The sequence below is a fragment of the Poeciliopsis prolifica genome, unplaced genomic scaffold (assembly GCF_027474105.1).
Source record: "Poeciliopsis prolifica strain line A6 unplaced genomic scaffold, Auburn_PproV2 SCAFFOLD026, whole genome shotgun sequence".
Classification (NCBI taxonomy): domain Eukaryota; kingdom Metazoa; phylum Chordata; class Actinopteri; order Cyprinodontiformes; family Poeciliidae; genus Poeciliopsis; species Poeciliopsis prolifica.
In genome coordinates this window covers 1,942,800-1,967,561 of record NW_026562401.1, presented here as the reverse complement: position 1 = coordinate 1,967,561, position 24,762 = coordinate 1,942,800, and the positions used below count along the sequence as shown (strand labels likewise).

The window sequence follows — 24,762 nt, the reverse complement described above, 5'->3', positions numbered from 1 at the left end:
AACAATAGTGACCCCACTGTTGCCAACTCAGTGACTTTCTTGCTGTAATTTGTAACATTTCAAACAAAAAAAATGGTATTGGCCAAATTGAGATTCAGCAGGTCCAGTCTTTTTAAAGATTTGTATTTAGTGACTGGAGAATGAAGTTGACTGGAGTTTTTAGTATGCAAGTAGAGGAGAAAGATAAAAAACAGTCATATTCCAGATAATCAGTCTACTTTTTTAAGTTTCTTTCCATTCCAGTTTTTAGTGACAAGGCTGCCCAACTGAAGCATTATCCTGCAAATCTTATTCTTTACCTTTGTAGTCCCTCATGGGATGAAAAGGGAAGGGAAGGAAGTTGAGAGGAAGGATGCACTTAAAAAGGGCACTGCAGTGGTCACTCAGGAAAGGGGCTTAGGGGAGGGGGATCCTCTTGTGACATTTCTCATCAGTCTTTACTCTACTTTCACTGAGTGATGAGGTTCACAGGCTGTATCCAAACTTCTCCTGGGACTTGCATGTGTGTGTTTGTGTGACTGTGTGTACAGTAGTTGTGCTCAGGGTCAGTGATTTACTTGAAGAGGTAACGGCCGCTATGGCGCTCTCTGTCTTCTAAGACTTCCACCTCTGTCTGCACACAAGACGTCTTAACGGCTAGTAAAAAAGAAGAAAGTGGGCTGACAGAGAAGAAATAAATCTCCCTTGAAAATGATTGAATGATATGCTGCCATGCACAACCAACTTGTATTCATTTATGAAGGAAACTCAATAGATTTAGGCAATTGAAACGTGGAACTATCTACTTCCTGGAGACTGGGCAACTTCCCTCCATTGTCACAATGTAACCACTGGAAGAAAAGTCGGACCCAGGGACATAGTCATATGTTCAAATTTTTAGGATTTTGGACCATCTGAAATTGGGACAAATCTGGTTACACAACTGTTTTATAGACATTCTTTAAAACCTGGTTTCATTTTATGGAACCTTTTTCTATTTAAAACGAGAATATAAATGTATTGCTTGCAGAATAAGAGGCTTTTCTACGATGCCATTATTGCCAGTACTGCTGCTGACCCATTAAATCATTCCTAAAAGATGCAATAAAAAGATAAGAGTAAGATTTCTATAGAACACCACAGGCACATTTAAGGATCTTTTTTCCTCTAAACCGGATTGCTCTCTTGTTCATTTGATCAGTGGGTGCAGGTCATATGTAAACACAAAACAACAAAGCGGTGTACATTAACAGTCATTAATAACCTTTGACGGGTCAGACCAAAGGTCATTGTAATGGGATAAAGGATTGTCATCGGAAGTGTGTATGTGCTGCATTATTCTTCGTCCACCCTTAGGGGTTTGTCAATGTTATAGGAGCCATCAGTGTGTTATACAACTACTCACTGGTGTCTCATCTCTTTTCACAGAGACGCACTTTTGGTTATCGAAGACGGCTTCATAAATCATTGTTTTGTTCTGTCTGTCACACTTGAGGCTCATGCTCATACCCACAGACTTCCAGCAGAAACTGCACTCTCATTATGTGACAGGAGAAAAGCTTTCCTTTGTTTCATGTGATTTCCTGTGATGTCTTGAGTCATATGCTTTTATATGACCCACGTTTTTAGATTAACTAAAAACTATAAAGCGCAAACACAGTAATGACACATTTACATAACAATCTCTTGCATGTTGACCTTCTCCTAAATGTGTCTTGTAGTAAGGCTATCTGTACCTGCTCTGAACAAGATTGGAGACATTATCCAAGACCTGTGCTTTGTTTTGAAACTGAGACCTTTAAATATACTCCATGTCCACTCACAGTCTCTCAGCACACACAATACCTCTTTAGGAGAACAGGAGGGAAAGAAAGTGTAATTCTAGTAAAAGGCTATGTCTACCTGTCTTACCTGAAGTAGCTACCTTGATGTGGAGATAAAGTCTGAAAGGAAGAAGGAAGAATGAACAAAAAGTGGAGGGCAGAAAGAGGGGAAATACTACAAAACTGGAGTACCTACTTATCCCAGGAAAAGGTAGGCAACAAGGGCAAGAGACAAAGTGAAAGGGGAAACTAGATGAGTGAGAGATCTTCTCTGCTTGAAGAACCCCCAGAAATGCTGTTGAAGGTTTTGCCCATTCAAATACATTCCATGAAGTGACACAAGTGCTGAAAGGGTCAAATTACTTTCAGACAAGCTTTTGTGCTTTATCTAGCAGACCATGATGCAGGAAACCCAACCAGATTATAACAAAGAAAGATAACAGTCAACAGCACTTCAGATCTATTGTAGGCCAGTCGAGATCTCTTGGTTAATAAATAAGGTTCTTATACAATCTCAAAAGTTGCTTAAGGTTTTTGAAGCGTATTTATATTTCCAAACTGTAGCCTGTGTCATTATTTTAAAAGTTTTATATAGTCCACCATTCATCTGTCCTTGCATCCATCCAGGTATTCTCTGGTATAGCTTCACATACAGCATGCCTGTCCATTTACTGTCCTAAAAAACAATCCATATTTCCACTATTTTTTACATTTCCTCGTTTGCCCTTCTATCATCCATTTACAATACTTTGGCAATATTTTTTCAAAGCACAGGCTCTTTCTAGTTTAATGCAAAAATAGGATTAATATGCAAGGCTAAGTAGAGGACAATTGAACCCTTCTTTATAAAATTATATAATTTAAGTGTCACTTCACTGTTTGGTCTGGCAGTAAACATGATAACGCTTTGTAAGTTGTAATATCCTTTTTGAAGTGTGTACCATTTTGATTCAATTGTGTGCATGTTTCACCTTTAATATTGCTTGTCATTAGTTTACCAGTGTGTGCTTGCATTTGCCTGTCAATTTAATGTTAGTACAAATTGATTTTACTACTCTGGAAGAGTCACGCTATACTAAAATAACCTGACTGAAAACAGACCTATATCTAGTTCATGCAAAACCTATTACAAGCATAAACAAGATCCAATAAAATGTATTCAGCAAAAAAAAAAGACCAGTACAATTTCTGTCTTTCTGGTCACTGAAGAATATTTTCTTGGGTGACTAAATACAGCATGGTTGGTCGCTGTGGCTCCTACTGCGTTTTCTTGTCAGGTACCACCATATCACCATAACCTTTATTGTTATCACCCATATTGTCTCCAATGTCTTTACAACTAAATGCAAGGGAAACACTGGTTTGTTTTGTGGCTTGAGTAATTGGTAGTCTACCAAGCCATGTGCTGATTAACATCTTCCGGTATTAACTCATACCACAGTAGAACAGAGTGTTACGTGCAGAACTGGTGGGCCACCAGTTCTCCAGCAGATGCCCTGGAAACGCTTAAGATTTTTTTTTTTGTCTTGACTGTCCACATCAGAGGAGAAAATACCTCATAACAACACTTTTATGTTTCCATTGTCAGCTTAAGAAGGTTGCATATGTTGTTGTTGTTTGTTTTTTGGGGAAAATACCCTCGCCATGTTGGAATTTACAACTTCTAATAAGCCTCCCATTGTTTTGGTAGGTGTGCGCCTGTTTTGGGAGGGGACTGAGTGTCTCTGCTTTTGCAGCTTTTCTAAGAGAACTGCCATAATTTGGGCAAATTAGAGAACAAATTAATTCTGTTTTTTTTTTTTTCTTTTTAAATAATTTTTTGTTTTGATATATCAACTATTTTGACGGCCCTATTTGTATTTTCCCTGTCTATCCGTTTGCCCTCCGTCTATCAAATCAATAGTCTGGTTTCCATCTTCCTGTTTCTTTTCCTTCTCTCTGTCTCTGTTGACTCCCCTTTTATTCTTCCATTTGCCCATAATCTTTATCCAACATCCATCTATCCATCTGTTTTCCTTATGCCTTCATCTATCCATTTTGACTAGTTTAATTCCTATCCACCCATTTATATGAATTTATTATTCCATCCTTCTGTTTGTCCTTCTTATTTCCTCTTTAAAAATTGTCTACAGCTTTTATTCTGGAAAAGTATAGAATTTAAATGTGAAAAAATTGGAAACTAACTACTCAAAAACGCACTCACTCTTCATCCTGCATTAAGCAATTAAATAAGTTCATAAATACAATCTTTTTTTAATCCCGTTTACTTCTACTTTGAATTGGAGAAAATAATCCCACAGTATAATTTGTTTTCTTAATCAGTTGGGAAGTGTGTATCTGTATGTTCATCTTTTAGTTATCTGGGGTATATTGTTGTTGCGTTGTCATGCAGGTCAAGGGTTTGTGCATAAAAGGTCAAATTGCAGAGTTTGGAATGTGCTCCTTGATTTCATTAGCCACACTTAAAGAGAGTTGGCCTTAGTGCTGCAGTCTGTGTCTCTGTGTTGTTTTGTGTGTTTTTGTAGGAGCTCTAAGCAGAAAAAGAATTCAATGCTCCCGTATAAGCAAACATTGGGTATCATGGGATGCAGTGTGTTTATTGCTCAGATCCTGTCTTACTAACATGTTCATGGTGGAGAAAGAAGAAACACCAAGTAGACAGGCGCACACTTCCAAACCTCCCTGCAGAGAGTGTTAGCTCCGTGACTTGTTTTCCAACTCAGCAGCATTTTCCTGAGGCCTCTAATAAAACACAGATCAAAGACAAGCAAGCAGACATGTCATCGTATACAGAGACAGACACAGTTCTGTCATTTCTGCAGCTGTTATTAGTGCCTGTACTTATCTGCACAATCTTTTGTAACAATGAGTCACAGTGGTCTCTGTTCCTTTCAACATGCTCATTTTGGTGGGTTTAAAAAAAACACCATAAAGGCTTGTCCCTCTTAGTTCCCTGATGACCAATTTATAATGTTTTTCCTCTGATAAAGCCAGTATCATGTTGCAATTGTTAGTAAACATGATTTACATAAAAACTGTTTCAGTTCACGAACTTTGAGCATGAAGTTTTTTACTTTGGGAAGAACTTATTTTATTTGTTAGGGAATATAGTATAAAGTGGCATGTAAAAGTATTCATACTCTATACTTTCCCAGATTTTGTCACATTAGATCCACAAATTACAATGTGTTTCAAATGTATTTCTTCTGCAAATGAAAATGGCCAATTTTCATTTGCAGGAATGTTTTTCTTCTTGCTTTGCATATCAGGCAACTACAACTACAGTCAATTCCACGTGATGAAGTAACTCAAGCACTCAACTTGAACAGAGAAGATCTGTGAACATAATTTTTTTAAGGCTTGACACAGAATTTCGATTGGGTTTATGTCTGGACTTTGACTAGACCATTCCAAAAACTACATCATGTTTTAGTATTGTTTGTTCGAAAGTGAATCTCTGTTCTGTACCCTGCAACAAATTGTCTTCCAATGTATCCCTGCATTTCGCTTAGGGCTGCACAATAAATCGCTATTCACTGTACGCAATATCAACAGAACAAATAACTGTTTGGACTAAAATAAATATTAGCTTATGAATACAACAGAGTCAGGTTGTCAATGCTAGTAGTGTGCTCGGTTCTGTTTGCAGAAAATATTTTAGGAGAACATAAAGATATTCTCGTAAAGTCTAAGAAGCTTCAATTGAATTGTTTCTTTGCCAAAAAAGCAGATGGAGCCAGATGCAACTTTTAAACCATGTTGTTTAGATAAAAATTAGGAAAAACAATTTTTTTTTTTTTTTTTCCCAATTGATGGCTGCATTACACACAATCGTGGGCCTTTATGTTTGCAATAAACTTTAAGCACAAAGAAACCCAGTATTTTGGTTACATGTTTGTTTATCTTCCACAAGCTATGATGTCATCTGAACATGCAACACCATTACCAGATATCTTTTTTCTCGTAATCTAGCTCCATCCATCTTCCCCTGAACTCAGTTTCCTGATTCTTCCACTTCTGTTTCAATATTGGGAATGTTTTTCTCCACGCAAAGTATTGCGCTTGTATGCTGCTATGCTGTATGTGAACCCTACAAAATATTGTAATATTTAAAGTTGTAATATAGAAACAACTTTCTTTCAGCAACAACTTTCTCTGTGCCTTTCTTCCTTTGCAGTTCAGATACGGTGAATAAATTGGATACAAATGGACTCCATGGACCAGCTAGTTTTCTTGTCAAGGGAGTTGAACAGGATATCGGAGTAAAAAGAACTGAATACAAATTGGTTTATCTATTTAAATTCCAATTTGCCATAATATGTGGCAAATAGTATGTGGTTGTAGAAAAACAAAATTATAAATTTTTCAAAGGGTATGATTACTTTTGCAGGTCATTGAACTTAAAGGTAGACTGATTTGTTTGTTTTTAGATACTAAAGAGCTTTTCATCACTTTTTCTCCTGCAAACCATTGTTCACAATCATCAGTGCAACACTGACATATTCTGCTTATGACAAAAATGCTGTCGGCTTTATGGAGCCTGTAATGTTAACATGTCTGCTCCTTTGCGATAGTTTGTGTGACAGAACGGTATGTGAGCATATATTCTCTGGCGTGTGAGTGTTTTTCTTTACATTTGAAGAGCCAGCAGCTGGGAGTCATCTCTTCTTGATGTGTCTGCTTGAACACCCCTCTCACGCTGAGTAAGCCCCGAATACAGTAATAAGTGGACTGTGAAACCCAAGCAGGCTGTGTGGATCTGAGGCTCTAGGTTTAATAAAGAGGCCAGCTAAAAGGAGATGAGCAGGGTTCATTTGTTCTCTCAAAACATTATGTGTTTGTCCAGCGATTTGTTGTCATAAATACTTGCCCTCCCACACTCAAGTAAGAACAGGGAGACCCTTTCTGCTTTCGTCTACAATTTTGGACATGTTTTAGCTGGAATTTAAAAAATGGCATATTTTTCAAAATGTTTAAAAGTTTATTCTCTTAATTTTCCGCTCTTCTTATCATGTTTTTAGGTTTTTATTTTTAATCTGGTGGCCTCCTATGCTTTAAAAAAAAAAGTTTTTTCTTGCAAGAACTCATTAGTTCTTTTTTGTCAGGTTTCTGATAATCTTTCAAGCAAATTGGAGTCTTAAGTTTTTTTTTAAATAACTTCAAATTTTTTATGAAAAATAAGACTTAAGCTTAAGAAATCGTGTTGTACAAGTTAAGTTATGAGTTTAAAGCCTTCAGAATAGAACTACCAAGAATAGAATGTTATCAAGGCTTTAAAAAAGGTTTTTTTACTTTAGTGTTTTGTTCTGTTGCAGCTGAATTTTATTTTTATGTATGTTTGGAGGATTTTTATGTGCTAGATCTGCACAGGATGCAGTTTTATTTTACATCGTATTCAGTCCGCTTTTGAAAAATTAATACATGTTGGAAACCATTTTCTGTGTAATTTCTCTGTAATTTGTCTAACCCATCTGCATATGTCGCTACAAGCTTTGCATATCTTGTAGCGACATATGCAAATCTACCATAATAGATTTACCATAATAGATTTGGGTAGATGAGGATCCCTGTGTAACTCTTGCTGAATGTGTTGTTTTGTTTGAAAATGTGAACCAGCTCTCAATTTTTTTGTCAGCCTCCACTTTTTCCCTGCCGAATAAAAATCATCGCCACAGCGTGATGCATGTTTCACCATAGGGATACTCTGTTCAGTGAAACACTAAGTATCATTTTTCTGCCCCATACAGAGTTTTGCATGTATCACAGATTTCAAATTTTGTCTTGTTGGACTCAAAATATGCATTCTTTTTCCACTTCAGTTATTTAAGATTTTTTGCTTTTCTATCATTTGAAGTCCCAATGAGAAATATTGACGTTTTCTCTGTATAACTTGGATTATGTACACTTCCCGAAGGCAAATATGTACTGTAGATTGTAGGCCTGTTATTGAAGGCATCAAAATGTGTAGCTCAACAAACACATTTCACTTGTGAAGTGCACAATTCAGAGACTGAGATCCAGACAAAAGTCAGGGAGCAAAAACAATCTTTAATACATCTGCAGACGGAGAGCAAGAAATACACTGCATTAGGCACAAATTAGGATCCGCTCTGAGGAACCCAGAGTTGCATAGTTACTTTATTCATCTCTCTTTACTACCGAGGCGGAGACTCGATCTTCGAAGACCAAACAAAAGAAACAAAGGAAAACATACGAAACCTTGTATGCTCATTCACTGTAGTGTTTACGGGAGGTGAAAACTAAACACTCTGTCTCCATAGAGGGAAGGTCAAACAGCGAGTTCCCAAATAACTGTCTGAGGAAGTTCAGCAACTCTGGAAACTTGCTTCAGTAGACACATCTTGGTTCATTAGTTTGTACACCGTTTCCAGCTGCACAGAAAAACACCTTGACTATGATTCAAAAAACATTACATTTATATGACACATAAAGGAACATCATTTAATACGAATAAAACCTCTTCACAATTTCACCCTTTTTTTTTTTTTTTTTTTTTTTTTTTTTTTTTTTGGGAGCAAAAAACAATCAAGTGAATGAAATCCATAAATGATAAAATGTCTTGAATGGTAAAATGAAGCAACTGATAAAATGATAAAATGAATTTAATATAAAATGAGTATAAATTGTAATAATAATGGAGTAATGCAACAAAACAGGTTGAAACACAAAACATCAGGTCACCTTTGCCATCAAGTAATGGTTGCAAATATGAACATCATAGGAGTGTTTCAGCAAGTATTTTGACCTCTTGTGACATTAAGCAAAGCAAAAACCTGGAAGCAAAAATTTCACATTAAAGATAAAAATCAAAAGAAAGTGTCAATTTACTTGTACTTGGGATAATGAGAAAATCTTGGTCGCTAGAGAAAACAAATTCAACCTCAACATCAGGCGAGTTAGGAGGCCCATGGAACTGGGCCACAGTTGTAGTCAACAAAGCATTTGAGACAGAATCAGAAACGGACGACTGCACAGGATTATTATCCAACCGGGCATAAGTATGCACAGTTTTTTGCAAGGGGGTGTTGAGAATATAAGTCTAGTTAGCATAACTATAGAGATAGTAAACCTTTAGACGTATGAAATATTAGATATAGCATGAACATTTAGAGTAGATTCCAAGTTAGGGAAACTTAGATAAAGATCCAAACTAATATAACTGGTGTCTCTCGGAACTTACATAAATTTCTAAGGAGGGTTTTTTTGTTGTACGTTGCCAGTTAGATAAGAGAAACTGGAAAACGGTCCAGACCATTAGTCGCATCTTTAACCTGCATCCTATAAATAGAAACTGGTAACAAGAGTGTTACGAGTGCACACAGACCAGCTGAGTTTTTTGGTAACCCATCAAATAATCTGTAATAATCATCACACCACCACCAAACATCGCTTCTGGAAATGGTTTAAAATCTGCTGGCACCCGAATTATATTTGAACAATTTTGTGAATAGAGATTTCCTAATTTAAGAGTTCTGGTCATAATAATGCATGTGAAATTAGCTTTTGCTAGTTTTTGAAAACACCGGTTTTCTAAGATCAGTTTTAGTGAGAGGGTAAACACTGCCCCACTGGTTACAATGGGAAGATGGATTAGTTTTAGACATGACATCGAGAAAGAAAGAAGAAAAGAAAGAAGGGCCGGGATTATCCTAAGCACAGGACGTGGTCCCATGCAGACAACACAGATTAGTATTAGATACATTCACAGCACTTTCAGCCAATAATAACCAATTATTTGTAGAAAATGATATACTTGTCGTTACTCTGAACCAGTCATCAGCCGTGAGTTTGTCTAAAACAGTAATACCTGTGGGAGAATAGGTGAGACAACAGTAACATCCCCCCTCACAAAGAACAAAAAGAAATTGTGGATCCTTTCCTGATGAATGAGTATAGATAAAACCTCCAACAGTTAGATAATATGGGCAAAGATGAGGGTGGTATGATTGAACCTTTCACTGTGTTTACCGTGATGTGTAGTCTTTGCGTCGTTTTACCCATCGTAAAAAGTTTCATATGTTGTCTGGCGTAGGGAGTTGTTCCCCATTTCGGCGTCCAGATGTTTCCCTCATCTGCTACGAGTGCAGACGTGATCCTAACCTCATTCGTCATGTACCACTTACATTTTTTGTAGTTCTGTCCGTTACCTGATCCAGTATGGTGTTCAAGGCTGACCAGGGAATCATGAGGCCAACTGAAGAATCAAAGGGCACACACACCTGAAGGCCCCCTTTGAAGCCTGCTTTTGTTCACACAATTGTATCTCACGGTTGGTAGAGCGTCTGCTCCTGTTGAGTTCTGCTGGGCCTATTGGAACTGCATGCATGTGATCAGCATAGTATGGCATCCTTAATCCACGTCGGTGTTCTGTGACGCTGCCTCGGCCGATCCATGTTCTTAATGCTGCCTCAGCTAGGCGTGGTCCAACCTACTGAGTGAGCTGTGTTGGCAACTCTATTTTTTCAGAGGTGCTTGGTGGAGCCTCGTTCTCTAGGCTCTGGACTGGTCCCGCAGGATGTGACGATGGAACCCGCAGGATGTGAACTTCTTACAGTGGCTGGTGTGAACCAGATCGACCCCCTCCGCGACCTTAAGAGTGGTGTGTGTCGTCAAAAGCACTTGAAACGGTTCCAGCCAGCTGTGGGAACGCCGGTTCTTCCTCCTGAAATTTTTAGTAAACAAAAATCTCCAGGCTGGACATTATGTAATGGTTTGCTCGCTGGCCCAAGTCATCCTCCTTGGGCCTGTCGTCTTTAATCGATCTGTTAGAGAAATTCAGTAGTTAATCATGTTGTCATTACATGTTATTAAAACAATTCCAGGTTTCATCAGCGGTCCCATTCCGGTGTTTGAGAAATCCTGCAAATAAGATTGTGTTTTTATCTTCTTCGCATGCGCATATTAGTTCAATGTTTATTAAACACAGAACATGTAGACAAACATTACATGTAAACAAACATTCACTCCAACATGAAACAGACACAAACAAACGTTGGACGCCATCAGAAGTCAGTCAGTCAGTTTTGCATTACAGTCAAATACTTACAGTCAGTGCTCATTTTATGTACATATTTTCTTAAATTGAAATGGCCAAATTTACATGAAGCTTCAAATAGAAAAAAAAAGTACTTTTAACATATATCAATGTTTAAATTCAACTCTAATGTACAGGATCCCGTTTTAAAATTCAGCTTTGTGTACACATACAGAAGAGATCTCAATATAATATAGAATTGCAGTACCTAATTTATCATGTTTCTGCTGAAGCACTTCATTAATAAAAAAAAAAACTGTTTTGTTATAACTGATAGTTCCTGGACAACGAAAGGTATTTTAATCTGTCTAAGTTCAAATTTATCACAGCTGTATGTTATAGGAATTTCCCTCTGTTCAATTGAAATGTAACCAAAATATAATATGGTATACCAACGCGTATATAACGCAGCCTATCTGACAGCAGATAGGTGCTCAAAATTAGTGTGACATCGTAGGAAGCGTACAAAATCAGATTAGAATACCCACGATGTCTGGAGATGCCATAACAGCCCTTTCTGCACTTGCCACTGCGCGCAAACTTTGTAGCAATGCGGCTGCTACAGAATCTAATTTGGAAAATAGGTGACCAATTTCAATTTATCACCATGTTTTGGAGCAAAACAAAAATCCCTCTTCTCATCTAACCATCTTTATGAAACATTCAGGAAAGATCGGGAAAAATCCCAGAGTTTGAGGTGTCTGCAGGTGTTTTTTTCAGCGCTTTGAATGACGTCAAACCAACTTCAAATCACATTTTACTTCAATCCTATGTAAAATGTGTGAGCTCATTAATAATCCAAATCCCTTGTCATGACATACTTCTCTCAGAGGTTTCTCAATCTCAGCATAACCCGGTATGAAATGCCTACAATAGCCACAGAGTCCTAAAAAGGACATCAGTTGTTTCTTCGTTTGAGGGAGAGTATGTTCACAATCGCTTCAATGCGGTTGCTGGAGATAGCTCTGCCTTCGGAGGAAATCACATGACCCAGAAAAGACACAGAAGGCTGCACAAACTGCAATTTGCTTCTTTTAACTTTATGACCATTTTCTGCTAGAAATGAAGTAATTTCATGCTTTCAGAAACACAGATTTTGATTGGGAGCCGCCAATAATAAATCATCAACATACTGCAAAAGAGCTGTCTGTGGTGCGAGTGTCAAATGTGAAAGATTGTCATTTAATGCTTGGTGAAAAATGGTTGGACTCTCACAGTAGCCCTGACAAAGTCTTGTGAATGTGTAAAGTTTATCATTAAACTGAAAAGTGAACCAGAACTGGCTTTCTGTTCATTCCCTTCCATCACTGCTTTACTTTAAAGTCAACAAACAGTAAAGTAAAAATCAGTAAAGTTTATCACAGAACATGGTCTATATGTGTAAGGCTTGATTTCCTGATTGAGTGTTTGGACTGAAAACAAGTTGTCTAAGTTTATCAGCGTATCAGTCAATTACCCAGTACTCTCTGCTGATTGCTTCAGCCCGTCTCACTGCACAGATTTAGTCTCACATCAAATACATGTTTAACATACATTACTGGTGCACCACAAAGTCACGAGTGACTGACAAAATATGCTGACCTCATGTAAAATTTATGTGTAGTACTTTGGTTATATTTTCTTCCTTAACCTTGGAAATCCTAATTGTATATTTTAATGTTCTGCCATGTTTTCTCTCTTTGTTGTAGTACTCCCTCTGTACAATTGTTGAAGTTCTTTTCTTTGAAAAACCAATTTAAAATCTGCTCCATTTTTTGAGATTTGTCCCTCTCTCTCCTCTTATTTGTTAAAAATCTTATACATTTCCTCCAGTTTGTTATCCAGAGCTTGTTTTTTTTTTAACTTTTGCTATTCTTCTCTCCCTGTTTTTCTTTCTTTTCTCTTCCTCTTTTGGCTATTTGGCTGTTTCCCAATAGGAACTGTCGTTGGTAGGTCCAGAATCTCCATCAGAACAAGCAAGAAGGGTTTTCCAGTCATTTGATCCGGAAGGTAAATAAGCAACAAGTGTTTGCATCATTTGCTCTGCACATGTGATCATAATCTTGCATCCCACTCCTTATGGGCTTTCTTTTTTCCCAATGTTTCAGATTAATTGAAAACTTCCCCTGCCCGTCTCTCCCTTCTTAGTCACTCTTTCCTTTTCTTCAACATGGGGAACAAGATGGCTCTCTGATCTCTGCTGTTATTGTTGAAGTTAGTCAGATCAGCCTCTAACAGCTGAGTCAACCATCCTGCCTCTTTCTTCTTTTCCCCTTTTTCTCTCCATTATTGCTGCGTCCAGCTGATGGGGGTAAAAGGCAGTGGGAAGGACATGACTGGTTTCTTTTATCTGCATTTTGAAGTTGAAAGTTTTTTGTTTGTTTTTTTTCATCTGGCGTTAATTTGTATAAGATGCGACTAAAATGTCCTATTTAGAGGACATATTATTTACAAACAGCTGTTTCTGCTTAAAAAGAAGAGAACATGTCTAGAAAGGCAGCCAAAAAGACATGAAGGAGCAATCAGCCATAGGTCCTTTTCTTACTTTTCACTTAGCCAGCACATCTTGTTTTGTTTGCATCTTCTGCCCAGAGGATTTTTCCACATCTACTTTGTTTATTACAGCCATGCACTATGTACCACACCGGTGTGGCATTCACAGTACGAACCTAAACAGCCTATTTATTTTCAAAGACCGGTTAATTTATTTCTGTCAAATACAGCTTACCTTTGTAAAAAGGATTGTTTTTTATAATTACAAGCACAAATCAGGAAGAAAAGGTTCTGTAATTAAAAAAAGTTTTGTTTTTTTTATATTATTATTTAAGTTGTTTGAACATGTCCAACAAAGTTTGATCTGGTCTAAGCTGAATTTGATGCTTAACGATGACTTTCAACTTTAAAATGTAGCTTGAAATTTATCCAATTATTTTTACTCTGTTCATAAAAACACAAAAGGAAGCTTTTTATTTTTTTCTTCTTTTTTGTGCTTTTGTATTAGGACTTGTGGGCACACACTGCACAATATTTGCAGTTGTATTCAGCTCCAGCTCAAACTGACTACATTGCAGAGTTTAGTATACTAATCATGTTCTCTCACTGTACAACCAGAAGCTCAAGTGTGAGTTGATTGCTCAAGCTGTACGTCGAAGCAACACGTGAGAATCTTGAATCTGTAGTTTCAAAGAGAGTATACTGCGTGATGCACGATGCAATTAAGCTGAAACTCTGCCCAATCCCATAACTTGTCACACGAATGATAAAATCAATTCAAAATGGGTCAGAAATTGCAGCAGTCATATTCAGATTGACAAACATGAAAACACCACTTTGATCAGTGCTATCCTTCACTTAATGAAGAGTCTTTAAAATAGCGTTTTTGGTTTGTAAAACCTACACATTTTATGTGATTTCAAGTCTGTAACATCACAATTTTGAAGGACTGTTTGGATCCAATATATATTAAAATATTATTTTTCAAGTATTATGTTTTCACAGTTGGATGTGCCTTCACCATAAACTCCTGTGTAATTATTTTTATTACATCAGGAATTAATTATTGTTTAATAATCAAACAAGAACATGAAAATTATTATTATTATTTTTTGTTTTGGTTTTATGAGCCCAATGTCGTATATTGTCTCATTGAATAGTCCAGACACAGCCCATAGATGAAACTTTTTTTGTTCATATACAGTTGTTAAATAAAGCGTGCCATTCTCAGCTGCGTTAAGCAGCCCTGTAGACTTTTGTGGTCCTTTGGAACACGTTCTGATTTGTGGACCATATTCTGAATGTAATTCTAGGACGGGTCGGCAACCCGCTGCTCTTTAGCGCCGCCCTAGTGGCTCTTTGGAGCTTCATCAAAAATGTTTGAAAATGGGACAAGATGGGTGTGGGAAATATATTTTTTGTTTTAATATGGTTTCTGTAGGAGTACAAACACGACACAATCATTCTTAACGTTTTCCAATGCTATAAAAATATCTAGAAGAAATATTGCCTGAATGTTTGCGCTGTAGCGACAAGTTGTCAAATGACTAAAAGAGTACCGTACTTTGGAGCACACCTTAATAAAAGCCGAACCTACAGATTTTTTGGAAAAAAATTAAAAACTGAAAACATACATAAATAAGCGATATAGTAATTTTCATCAGTATACATTTAGAATGACACTTAGCGATATTATTTTGTGTCGTTGCTCAGGTCGGGTTGCTCATGGCTGTGTGTCAGAAGAGAAGAGGAAGCTGCTATGTGTTACTAATGCACTGCCTTACTTTGCATTTGCACAGAAATTGAACTTAAACTCTATTAATTTAATTTTATATACTTTACGTTTTCAAAAGGCTGCCGTTTTATTACACTCCGTTTGTTGTTTTTTTGATCACACGATTAACGGTGATTATTCACAAAGAGCGATCGTCGTTATCCAAACTGCATTTGGGGGCAGATTTTCCGTGTTCCAAAAGGGGGGAAAAATAACACTTTCCCTGTCGCTCTTCATAATAAAAATGATGTCAAAAATCTGATTTCTTTATTGCGTTTCTTTAATTTTGTAAATAATTCATATTGTAACAGAAGGTTAACTTAAAGCACCATCGTATAACAGAAGAGTCACGTGGTGCGTCATTCCTTCCATCATGATTATTAATTATGTGTACACTTAGTCATTTTGATAATACGCTAATATAAACACCTAGAGCCTGTTTTGCCTTATATAAAAGCCTTAAATAAGGCTTTTACTTTTTTCAAAAGTAAAGTGGCTCCAAACAGATTTGTTTTTCGTTTTTTGGGTCCAATATGGCTCTTTCAACATGATGGGTTGCCGACCTCTGTTCTAGGATAATGCTGAGATTAACCCTTACAGCCAGAAACCTTCCACTATAGATCTATAAACATAACTGTCATTTGTTCTTACTTAGTCATCATTTGTTCCTTCCTGTTGCACAGTACAGCAGTGCCGCTGTCATCTGCCAGCAGGTTCTGCATACCATATGGTCTGCTCTCATGCACACGCGCACATGCTTTGTCTACTGTCGGTGAACCCACACACTTAACGGCATATGCACACATGAAAGGAGAATACTGTACACAACACGCATATCCATGCAGTGTACAGTTAAGCGCTGCGGTAAGGGATGTAAAACTGTCTGTCACATGTAGAGTCAGCACAGCTCCTTTTGTTATGGAAAAAGCTCTGCCACACACAATCACCCACAATACCACTGACTCATAAGTTGTCTCAGAAATTCCCCGTCTCTGTCGCAGTTGAATATTAGCATGTCATGTCCCCACACTGCGTTGTTTGTGTGTGCCTGCATCCTCTTACTTCACAGCCAATATCAGTTGTCGCTGTGGGAGCGACATCTGGTTTTGGACTGAGAAGAAAAAAGCGGCTTGTGAGAGAGCAAGCTCCGCAATCGTCAATTAATCCCCACAACACAGTTGGGGAATATGCAGGCGTCTGAACAAGATAACCCACTAGCTCTCAGTGACATAAACCTATAAGTATCCAGCCAGAGAAAATGGGCAAAAACACATGTTTGCATTTAAAGTTACTGCTTTCAGGTAACACAATCACGCAGTTCCAATCAGAGCGAAAGGACCAAGGGTTTTATATGAGAGTTGTCAGATGACTTCATTGCACAAGATCTGTAACTTGATGTGCCAATGTGTGCGTGTGTGTGTGTGTTTCTAAAAGCTTTGCCCTGTCCCAACTTCATGTGTTATTTGTCTGATGTACCAATGTCTTCTTATGCCTCCTTTTGTTTGCCTCTTTCTAGATAATGGCTTCATACCAGAGTCTCTTTTGGAGGATGTAATGAAAGCTCTTGACCTTGTCTCAGAGCCTGAATAGTAAGTCCTCGCCCGTTCAAGGCTTAATATAAGATTGTGTGTGTGTGTCAGGAGAGCGTTAGCTTGTGTGGTTGAACGTCGCACCTGTGGACCTTCTAAAGTTCTACCTCCTGAGTCAAGGCCAGGCCATGTCAGTGACCCTGCACTCAGGTTTCACTACCAAGCTGCCGTAAAGTAAAGCAAGAGAGAGTGTCGCTATAAAAGCTTAGGAGTAAGGAGGAAAAAGTCAGAAACTGGCTTAGAGGGAGATCTTTAACAGCAGGAACAAAGACAAAGAGATCGAAGAAATGCTTAAAAGCGCCGCTTGAAACAGAAGCATGTTTTCTCTCTCTGAGGAACAGTAAGCCGAATCCTGCAGTCGGGGAGCTTTGCCAAATACTGGACCACCAATCAGGTCTGCAGACCCCCAGATGGCCAATAGATCACAACAAACGTAGCAAACAGGAGGGAAACTCCCAGTGCAAATTCTCACAAATAAAGAGTTTGTCCATTGATTCCTACAGTTAAAAAAAAGGAGCAGGGTAAATAATTTAACAGGATCATCTAGATTGTTTTTCTTAATTATAAAGACTGAGGGAGGATACTGTTTTTAAAGGAATCTGGAAATAACTTTTGACTGTCTAAGTTTCAAACCAACTTTGTTGAGAGATTTATTCACAGTCACAGAACCTTTTATTTGTTTGTCTACTGCACCTTGAACACTTATAAGCAACCCTGGTGGAGATGCTGCAAGACACTTAGAAGATATGCTTTAAGATGCATTTTTTATCAGCCTTCTAGACCACTCAGATCTTTCTGGTTCTGATCTGCTCTGCATCCCCAGAACCAGAACCAAACATGGAAAAGCAGCATTCTGCTTCTTTGCACCATAAATCTAGAATAAACTTCAAACAAATTAATCTTACACTAAAAATTTCCTAATTGTCTACTTTTTTTAGTCTATTTCATTAGGGTTAAAGGGATTATAAAAGGATGTTGTTGAACAATGTCTTTGTTGATTTGGTCATATGTTTTAATAATTATTGTGTTTAGCCATCCAGTAATGGCTCGATTTTTATTTTTTCATTTTTTTTTTTTTTTATGAAGTTATTTATTAAAGATCTCCTGGTGACATCCTCCACTCAATCTTAGAATTGGCCTGAGGTTGTTTTTAGATTTTTATCTTTTGTATCTCATCTAGCCAACTTTGCTGGTTTTCTAAGAAAAAAATAAATACAAATCTGGTCTGAAGTGCCCAAAACACAAGATTCCAGGTGAAGTCATGGTGAGGGTTTTTGTGCAGTCTGGTGGCCAATTGCTTTAAGAAATAAGACCATGTATCCAACTATGGATTTAATGAGTGGAGCTTCCTGTTACTCTTATCAACTAATTTTGCCTGCGGTATCTTATGCTACTATTGGAAAAGGTTAATTTATTTGTAGGTTTTCTTGCACATGTTTACTGGAGGTGCCAATAAATGTGGCCTGCTGTGTTATATCAGTCAGTGTTTTGATTCTATAAATATCATCTGACTGCATTTAAGAACAAATCAATAATCATTAAAAATGTAAATGGTCCTGAGAGTTTTTTTTTTTTATTGTGTGTATTTATATATAGATAAATAAACTACAAATACTTTTCAAACTTTTCACAACCATGTTTTTTTAATAAATATATATAATTATAATTTTTGTGGTTGTTTTGTTTGCTACTGTTAATACATTGGTAAACTATTGTAATTCAATTACATAACATAGTGTAAAGATTTAAGAGCCTCCGTTGCTCTGTAGCAGCTTCTGCAGTAGTTTGAGGAATCATGTCTCTGCTGTGTGTCTGAGTAAAACCCTCTCTTCCCTCTTTTCTCCCTTAAAAGGACAATCTGTTCAATTTTTTATCGTAGTGGATAATAATAACACTGATCCAACACAGGAATGTCTGGAAAAGAGGTATATTTAGTTGTACCACAGTATTTGTGAAAAACAGGCGCACACTGACCAAAACATGCATCTCAAGTCCACACTGAGTGATGAGGTGATTGTAAGTTTGGCTCAGTTGTCATATACAAAGCTTGTTATTTTGTGCTGCACTGATGCATTCTTCCCACTGCCTCCTCCTGTTTTTTTTTTTTTATATGCTTGTTTCATTTTCCTGTTTCTGTTTTGTCTGCTGAGTTTTTGTTGATTTCACGTCTCTGTTCTCCATGTCTGTACCTTCTCAGCGTCAGCCTGGTGAAGAGTAAGCTTGATCCAGAAAGCTTGGGCATAATTCTTCTGGGCCCTTTTCTCTTGGAGTTTTTCCCAGATCAGGTATGTGTGTGTGAGAGAGTGTCTGGAAATCAGCTTTCACTTCAAAAGATACTGTGTATGACGCATGCCTTCCACATATCACATGATCCAAATCATGGCTAAAACATATTGAGAGAGGTCTGCGTTTACAGCACGTTGCCAAGGAGCTTTTCTTTTTTAAAACTTTGTGACACATTTTCAAGTTAGAACCACAAACTCTGGGAGGTTTACTGCTTTGCTGTGTTTTATTGGAAATTGGTTATATAGAGGGAGAAGGAAGCTTGAGTACACAGTTAATTTCTACTTTTAAAGCAGTTTGCTTCATGACACTTGCACATCCACATATCCTGTGCAAACCTGTTCAGATTAGAAGGTTGAATTTTGAAGTCCTGCCATAGATTTTGGATTTAGGTCTGTACTTTGACTGGGTCACCATGGATATGTTTTTATTGCTTTTAAGAGGCTTTATTCATTTGACCCGCTTTCAAAGTCTAATGGCCTTGTCTTCCTCCTGAAGAAAAGTGTCCTTTTAACATGATGCAGCCTCCAAAGTGTTTGCCCATTGGAATAATGTGTTTGTAATGTGTAAATTTAAGACTTTATTAATCCTATGTATCTATTATATCATTATATTTAAATGCATAAATTTAAATAGCTAACATATCAATACAGGAATGTCAAGAAGCAGACATTGTAATTTTTTTTTTGTTGTCAAATGATAATTGTCTCAAGTACATCGGTCTTGACATAAATGTTATTTGTGCACATAAACCTTAGTATACATATGCATTTAAAGGGATCTGGAAATTAGTTATGGCTTTCCTACCCTATGTTGATCTACCCTTAGATCAACGTACAAAATTGTGCATGTTGATGTAAGTAGCATTTTGGTCTCATCTGATTAGAGCTTTTTAATCAATTTTTGGCTCCATTTAATGTTCTCCCTGCCTTCCCTATCAGATTAAACACAGGTTGACTTAATTTACTAATTAGAAGAGTTGTAATTAGAACAGACTTTGTTGAACTGAATGTTGTTATAATAGATGGGGCTTAATAGAAATGCAATGAAAATATATAAAGTCTGGCCACTTAAGAGTTCTATTTTTTTTGAAAACCATATACAACTTTTCTTAGATTTTACAATTATGCACTACTTTGATTATGTACTTCTTTGTTTTATTTGAAAATCAAAATCACAATAAAATACATTGAAATTTAGTATCTGAATGTAAGCAAATGTGAAAAAGCTCTGGGAGGTTTACTACTTTTGGACAGACTGTGCACACATGGATGGCACAAACGTTCTTGTTGCCAAGCATAAGCATAGTGCTGTTTCAAACATTCCTGTGGCGTCTCATATGAAACGTGTGTGTGTTCACAATCATCTGAGATTACTTTTTGAGGAGCTTAGAAAATGGAGTAAGATGCTTTTATGAGGCAGAACTGGTAAAGAAGACGGAGTAGAAGAGATGGAGGGGAACTGTGTTAAAGTGATCAGGGCTTTAGGGAATCACCAGAGGAATGGTTCAGAGCCGCAAAGAAATTACGCTACCATTAGCCAACTGGACCCACACACACTCAGACACACGTGGGATTGTTGCAAGGGTTAGGGTTTCATATATAGGCATACAAACACGAGAAGCTGGACAACACACCCTGTTAGTCCTCTCTGCGCCTTCAAAAAAATTGAATGCGAAGTGTCTTTACTTGCAGTCATTGTTTAAGCTTTTGGAGTTAGTGGAGTTGAGCTTCACAGTGCACAAATAAACACACAATAGGTTTAACACATGGGATTTACTATAAATCCTATTGCAGGCAATGGATGTCACTGTTTGACTTTTTGCTTTATGAATGTTATGCCACTGCCAGTCTTCACCTCCATGTCTGTGAGAACAGACTGCTTAGAGCCTCATTTGACAACCAAGCATGTTTTTTACTCTTTGTTTCAGGATTCAGGAATCCCAGACTCGTTTCCCATCTACCACTACAATGGACTTAAACAGTCCAACCACAAAGAGAGGGTAAGCCACTCTTTCATATGGTTTTTTCCATTATAAGTAATGATGGTGGTTCCTTTTAATATTCCCAGTCTCTCTCCCAATTACCTCTCTTCTTTTCCTGTCATCATTCATACACACTCACACTCGTGCATATACACAGCCGGAGGCAGCAAGCCACTCCAGAATAAACAGTAGCTGTTGCTAGTCTAATGGCCTGTCCATCTATTCGAAGGCCCAGCTAAACCCTCCTATTTATTCGAATCGGTTCAGTGCGAAGGCGACCGTCAGCAGACTTGCCTTGAAAAATGGTGGAACACAAACTTATTAAGCAGCCTCAATTTGATGGATGATTGTCAGTGGACGTAGTTGGTGGCTTTGCATAAAATTCGTATTCAGGAATATTAGTTTTCCCTTCCATCAACACTGCCATGTCTCTGGAAGTTCTCCTTTTCTACCCTGCTACCTGAAGTTGAAGAAATGGCACATTTTGTGTGCTCCCACAAAACTGCACACATACACACACATGCAGTAGCAAGGCGCCTATAAGATGAGGATGTTAAAACCATTCCCAAAGCTCAAGATGGAAACAGCAGACCCTCTGACAGCCGTCTCCTACACATGTCTCTTTGAGAGGACCCGCTGTATATGTTTATGCATCCCTCTGACCCCTCCAGTCAGAGGGATGCAGATGAAGTGTCTGCTATGAGATGAAGTGAATAGCTTTATCTGTTTTGTGTGTGCAGATTGACCGTGAATAAAAAGTATTTCAAAAACTTGAGATCAAGCAGGTTAAAACTGAATTCTGCCACGTTCATAGTTCAGCCTCTAAGTATTCTGAACTACGGTCACAGCCCCAACATAACTAATTATAACCCCTTTTCAAGGTAAATATAAATATATAAAGTAGAACAAATTAGCAATAATGTCATCCTGCAACAATTGGCATACTGAATGTGTCATTGACTCTCATTGCAGTTGTACCTTTACCAGCTTCTTTAAGACAATTTGAGAGAGTTGGCCAAACCTAATCCTGTTTAACTCGTTCTTGTTCCATTTGCTCACTTAAGCTGTATCTTACCTTAATAATAGCGTTTCCTTTACAGACTTTTCTGTTTGCATTTTCAATTGACTAATTATGTCTGAAAAGTGACACTTCAAGAATACATTTCAGGCCACATTGTCGTCAACCAGAGATGTCCCTACAGCCATGTTTTGTTTGTGGTCTTCAGAGAGAATAACTCAAGGGAAGAGAGAAGAAAGATGTTTGGTTTGGGAATCTCAGGTTCTTATCTATGTTTTGGGGGTTTTTTTGGTTTTGTTTTTTTATATTGTCTGATCTGTTCACATCTTCAAGCCATGAATTGACACGTGTTGTGAATTGTTTCTATATAAATAACTTTAATGACACTCAATTCATAGTGCAGAATGAAATACCTCTTCTCCAAGTTTGAATCTTCTAATGGTATAGAGTTCTCCTTACAGACAATCAAACAGGAGTTTATGTATCTTTATGTCATGTTCACAAGTAATTGTGGGATGGAGCAAGAGATGGATAGTTTTCGAGCCTCTGGGGTAAGGCAGGAGCTGCTCTGGCCTATTGTGTTAAAACAAGAGCTGATTCAAAAACTAACTATGGTGATGACTAAAAGAACAAGATCCTGCATACAAGTAGCTACATAAAGTCCTGTGGGGTAGTTTGCACTCATTCTTGTAAAGCTTTCAGCTCATATCAAGTTTAAAGTGGGAGGAGAAGTACATCGTCAGTAGCACATGCCCACAAAGCTAGATGTCTTGTCTTTCTAACGACCTGAACTTCAAACACACAGCAGTCACCATATTCTTACCTTCAGGGGTAAATGTTGCAATGTTGTTGTGTACATGGTTGCTAATCTTTGTCCTGTGACTTTCATTGTTTGTCTCGTTTTGTTTAAATAGTATGTCACCTGAGAAAGTTGTGCTCACTTACGTTTTGACATAGAAAACTCAGCATCAGTAGATTAAAGTTATCTAAAAACAGAAACACATTTTTGATTCTGCTCCTGAACACCCCTGACTCTTTCTTCTAGGTTGAATATGTGGAGGGGACAGCTCTGGTGCTTGGTTTCGAAGACCCGATGGTCCGGACCGACGACACACCAGTGAAGCGCTGCCTGCAGACCAAGTGGCCCTACATTGAGCTCCTGTGGACCACCAACCTCTCACCGTCAATGAACTAGCACTGAAACATTTGGTGTGTCTTCGCATGTGGTCGGACCACTGCTGCCCCTGCCACATGGCCCTCCTCAGCTTCCCCTGTGCACACTGACCACAGAAGGTCAGCAGACCTCAGAGACTTACACACATGCAACAGAGACCTATAACAACTAAAGAAACCCAATGCACACAGGGGACAAACATGTTAATGGAAAAAGCACTCAAGCCTGAGATCCATTTCTTACATCTACATTCACACATTCCACATAAATGCAGACTCTGCTGTGCAGTCACCATTGATTGTATTTAAGACACAGGATGTTTGTGATGAGATCATCTTGAAAAAGAAAAGAATGATTTCCGTAACAGCACTGTGCTGTGGTGATAACTTCTGTTACAGTTTAGCAGCAGACATGTAAACACTGTTTAGAAATCCAAATTTGGTTCAACAAGCGTGTTGTTAAATGTCACACTGAACCACATGTAGAGCCAGTCGACTGTGAAACCCTAATCTTACACCAGAGCTACAGAACTGTTCAAACTTACCAAAGCTTCCTCTAATGAGAACACAAACTCACACGCCCGCCAACAGCCACTTCCACTGCTCGGAGTTTACAGCATTAAAAGGGACCAACCCCGAAGGAGAGATCCTAACTGGAGGTTTTCTGCATTTCAACCAAGTTCAAATTGGTTTAGGTGCTCTGTGGGAGCTTTATGCATTATTGCATGGTGGTTAAGTGCTTGTATTTATTATCACGCTCAAAAGTTCTGGAATAAACACTGTTTTTTTCTTTTGTTCAAATGTTGTGTGATTTTTTTTTTGTTTAAGCTTTAAACAACTTCCTCCTTGATACCTGGCCATCCATTTGCCCATCATATTTTCTTCCATTTGTTTGAACGTCATCATTCATTTATCCATCCATCAATTTCTCAATCATTTCTCAAATTGCTTACCTATCATAAATCTATTTGTTCTTCAGAGATTTGTAGATCCATCTGTTTCATTTGTCCATTATCCTTCTGTTCGTTCATCCATCCATTCTGTTGCCTGTTGTATATCCATGACCTTTATGACCTTTATTACTATCAATCCATCTGTCCAAATATACAGTTTCTTCATTTCTGTGATGTTTGCAGGTTGCAGAGCTCAACGGCTGGAGAAGTATGAAATTTTAAACATGGAAAAACACCAAAGAACCCTGTATAAATTTGTCATGACCCAACAGGAGATGACCTCTGGTTTCAAATGTCTAAGCTCCTTTTTGTAGCTTTGGTAGTAAATCAGCACAAACCTATGTTGTGCGTCCCAGAGAGAATCTAAATCAGTATCTTAATAAATCCCCAAGACACTAATGGCGACTTAAGTGGTTCTCTGTAAACAGAAAGTAATCCCATTCAGACAGAAGATGGTGTTTATCGAGCACCAAAACTTCCATAAAAAAAGACTAATCAAACTACACTTTTACTTCCAACACAATGCCACACTGTTGGCTCGTATGAAACACAGGCATAATTTGCATTTTCAACAATTGTAGGTTGCAGATTAGTTTAATTAAACTTAGCTTATTAATGTATTAATTTGCAGGGAACTGTTCTCCCACTCTGTCCATACA

General features: G+C 37.8%; 1 protein-coding gene across 4 annotated transcripts in view; it reads left to right on the top strand.

The window, feature by feature from the left end:
• mindy3 (MINDY lysine 48 deubiquitinase 3) overlaps positions 1-24,047 on the top strand; it is a 34,160-nt gene extending 10,113 nt beyond the window's left edge. For 2 of the 4 annotated variants that reach the window (XM_055048168.1, XM_055048167.1), the window contains exons 13-17: positions 12,774-12,846; positions 16,620-16,692; positions 18,890-18,977; positions 20,906-20,977; positions 23,023-24,046. In XM_055048168.1, the coding sequence (XP_054904143.1) occupies positions 12,774-12,846; positions 16,620-16,692; positions 18,890-18,977; positions 20,906-20,977; positions 23,023-23,172 (456 nt within the window). In that variant the 3' untranslated portion in view covers positions 23,173-24,046. Of the gene's footprint in view, positions 1-12,773; positions 12,847-16,619; positions 16,693-18,889; positions 18,978-20,905; positions 20,978-23,022 lie in introns of all 4 variants that reach the window. The other 2 variants (XM_055048170.1, XM_055048169.1) reach the window with 2 other exon arrangements.
• The last annotated feature ends 715 nt before the right edge of the window (positions 24,048-24,762 follow it).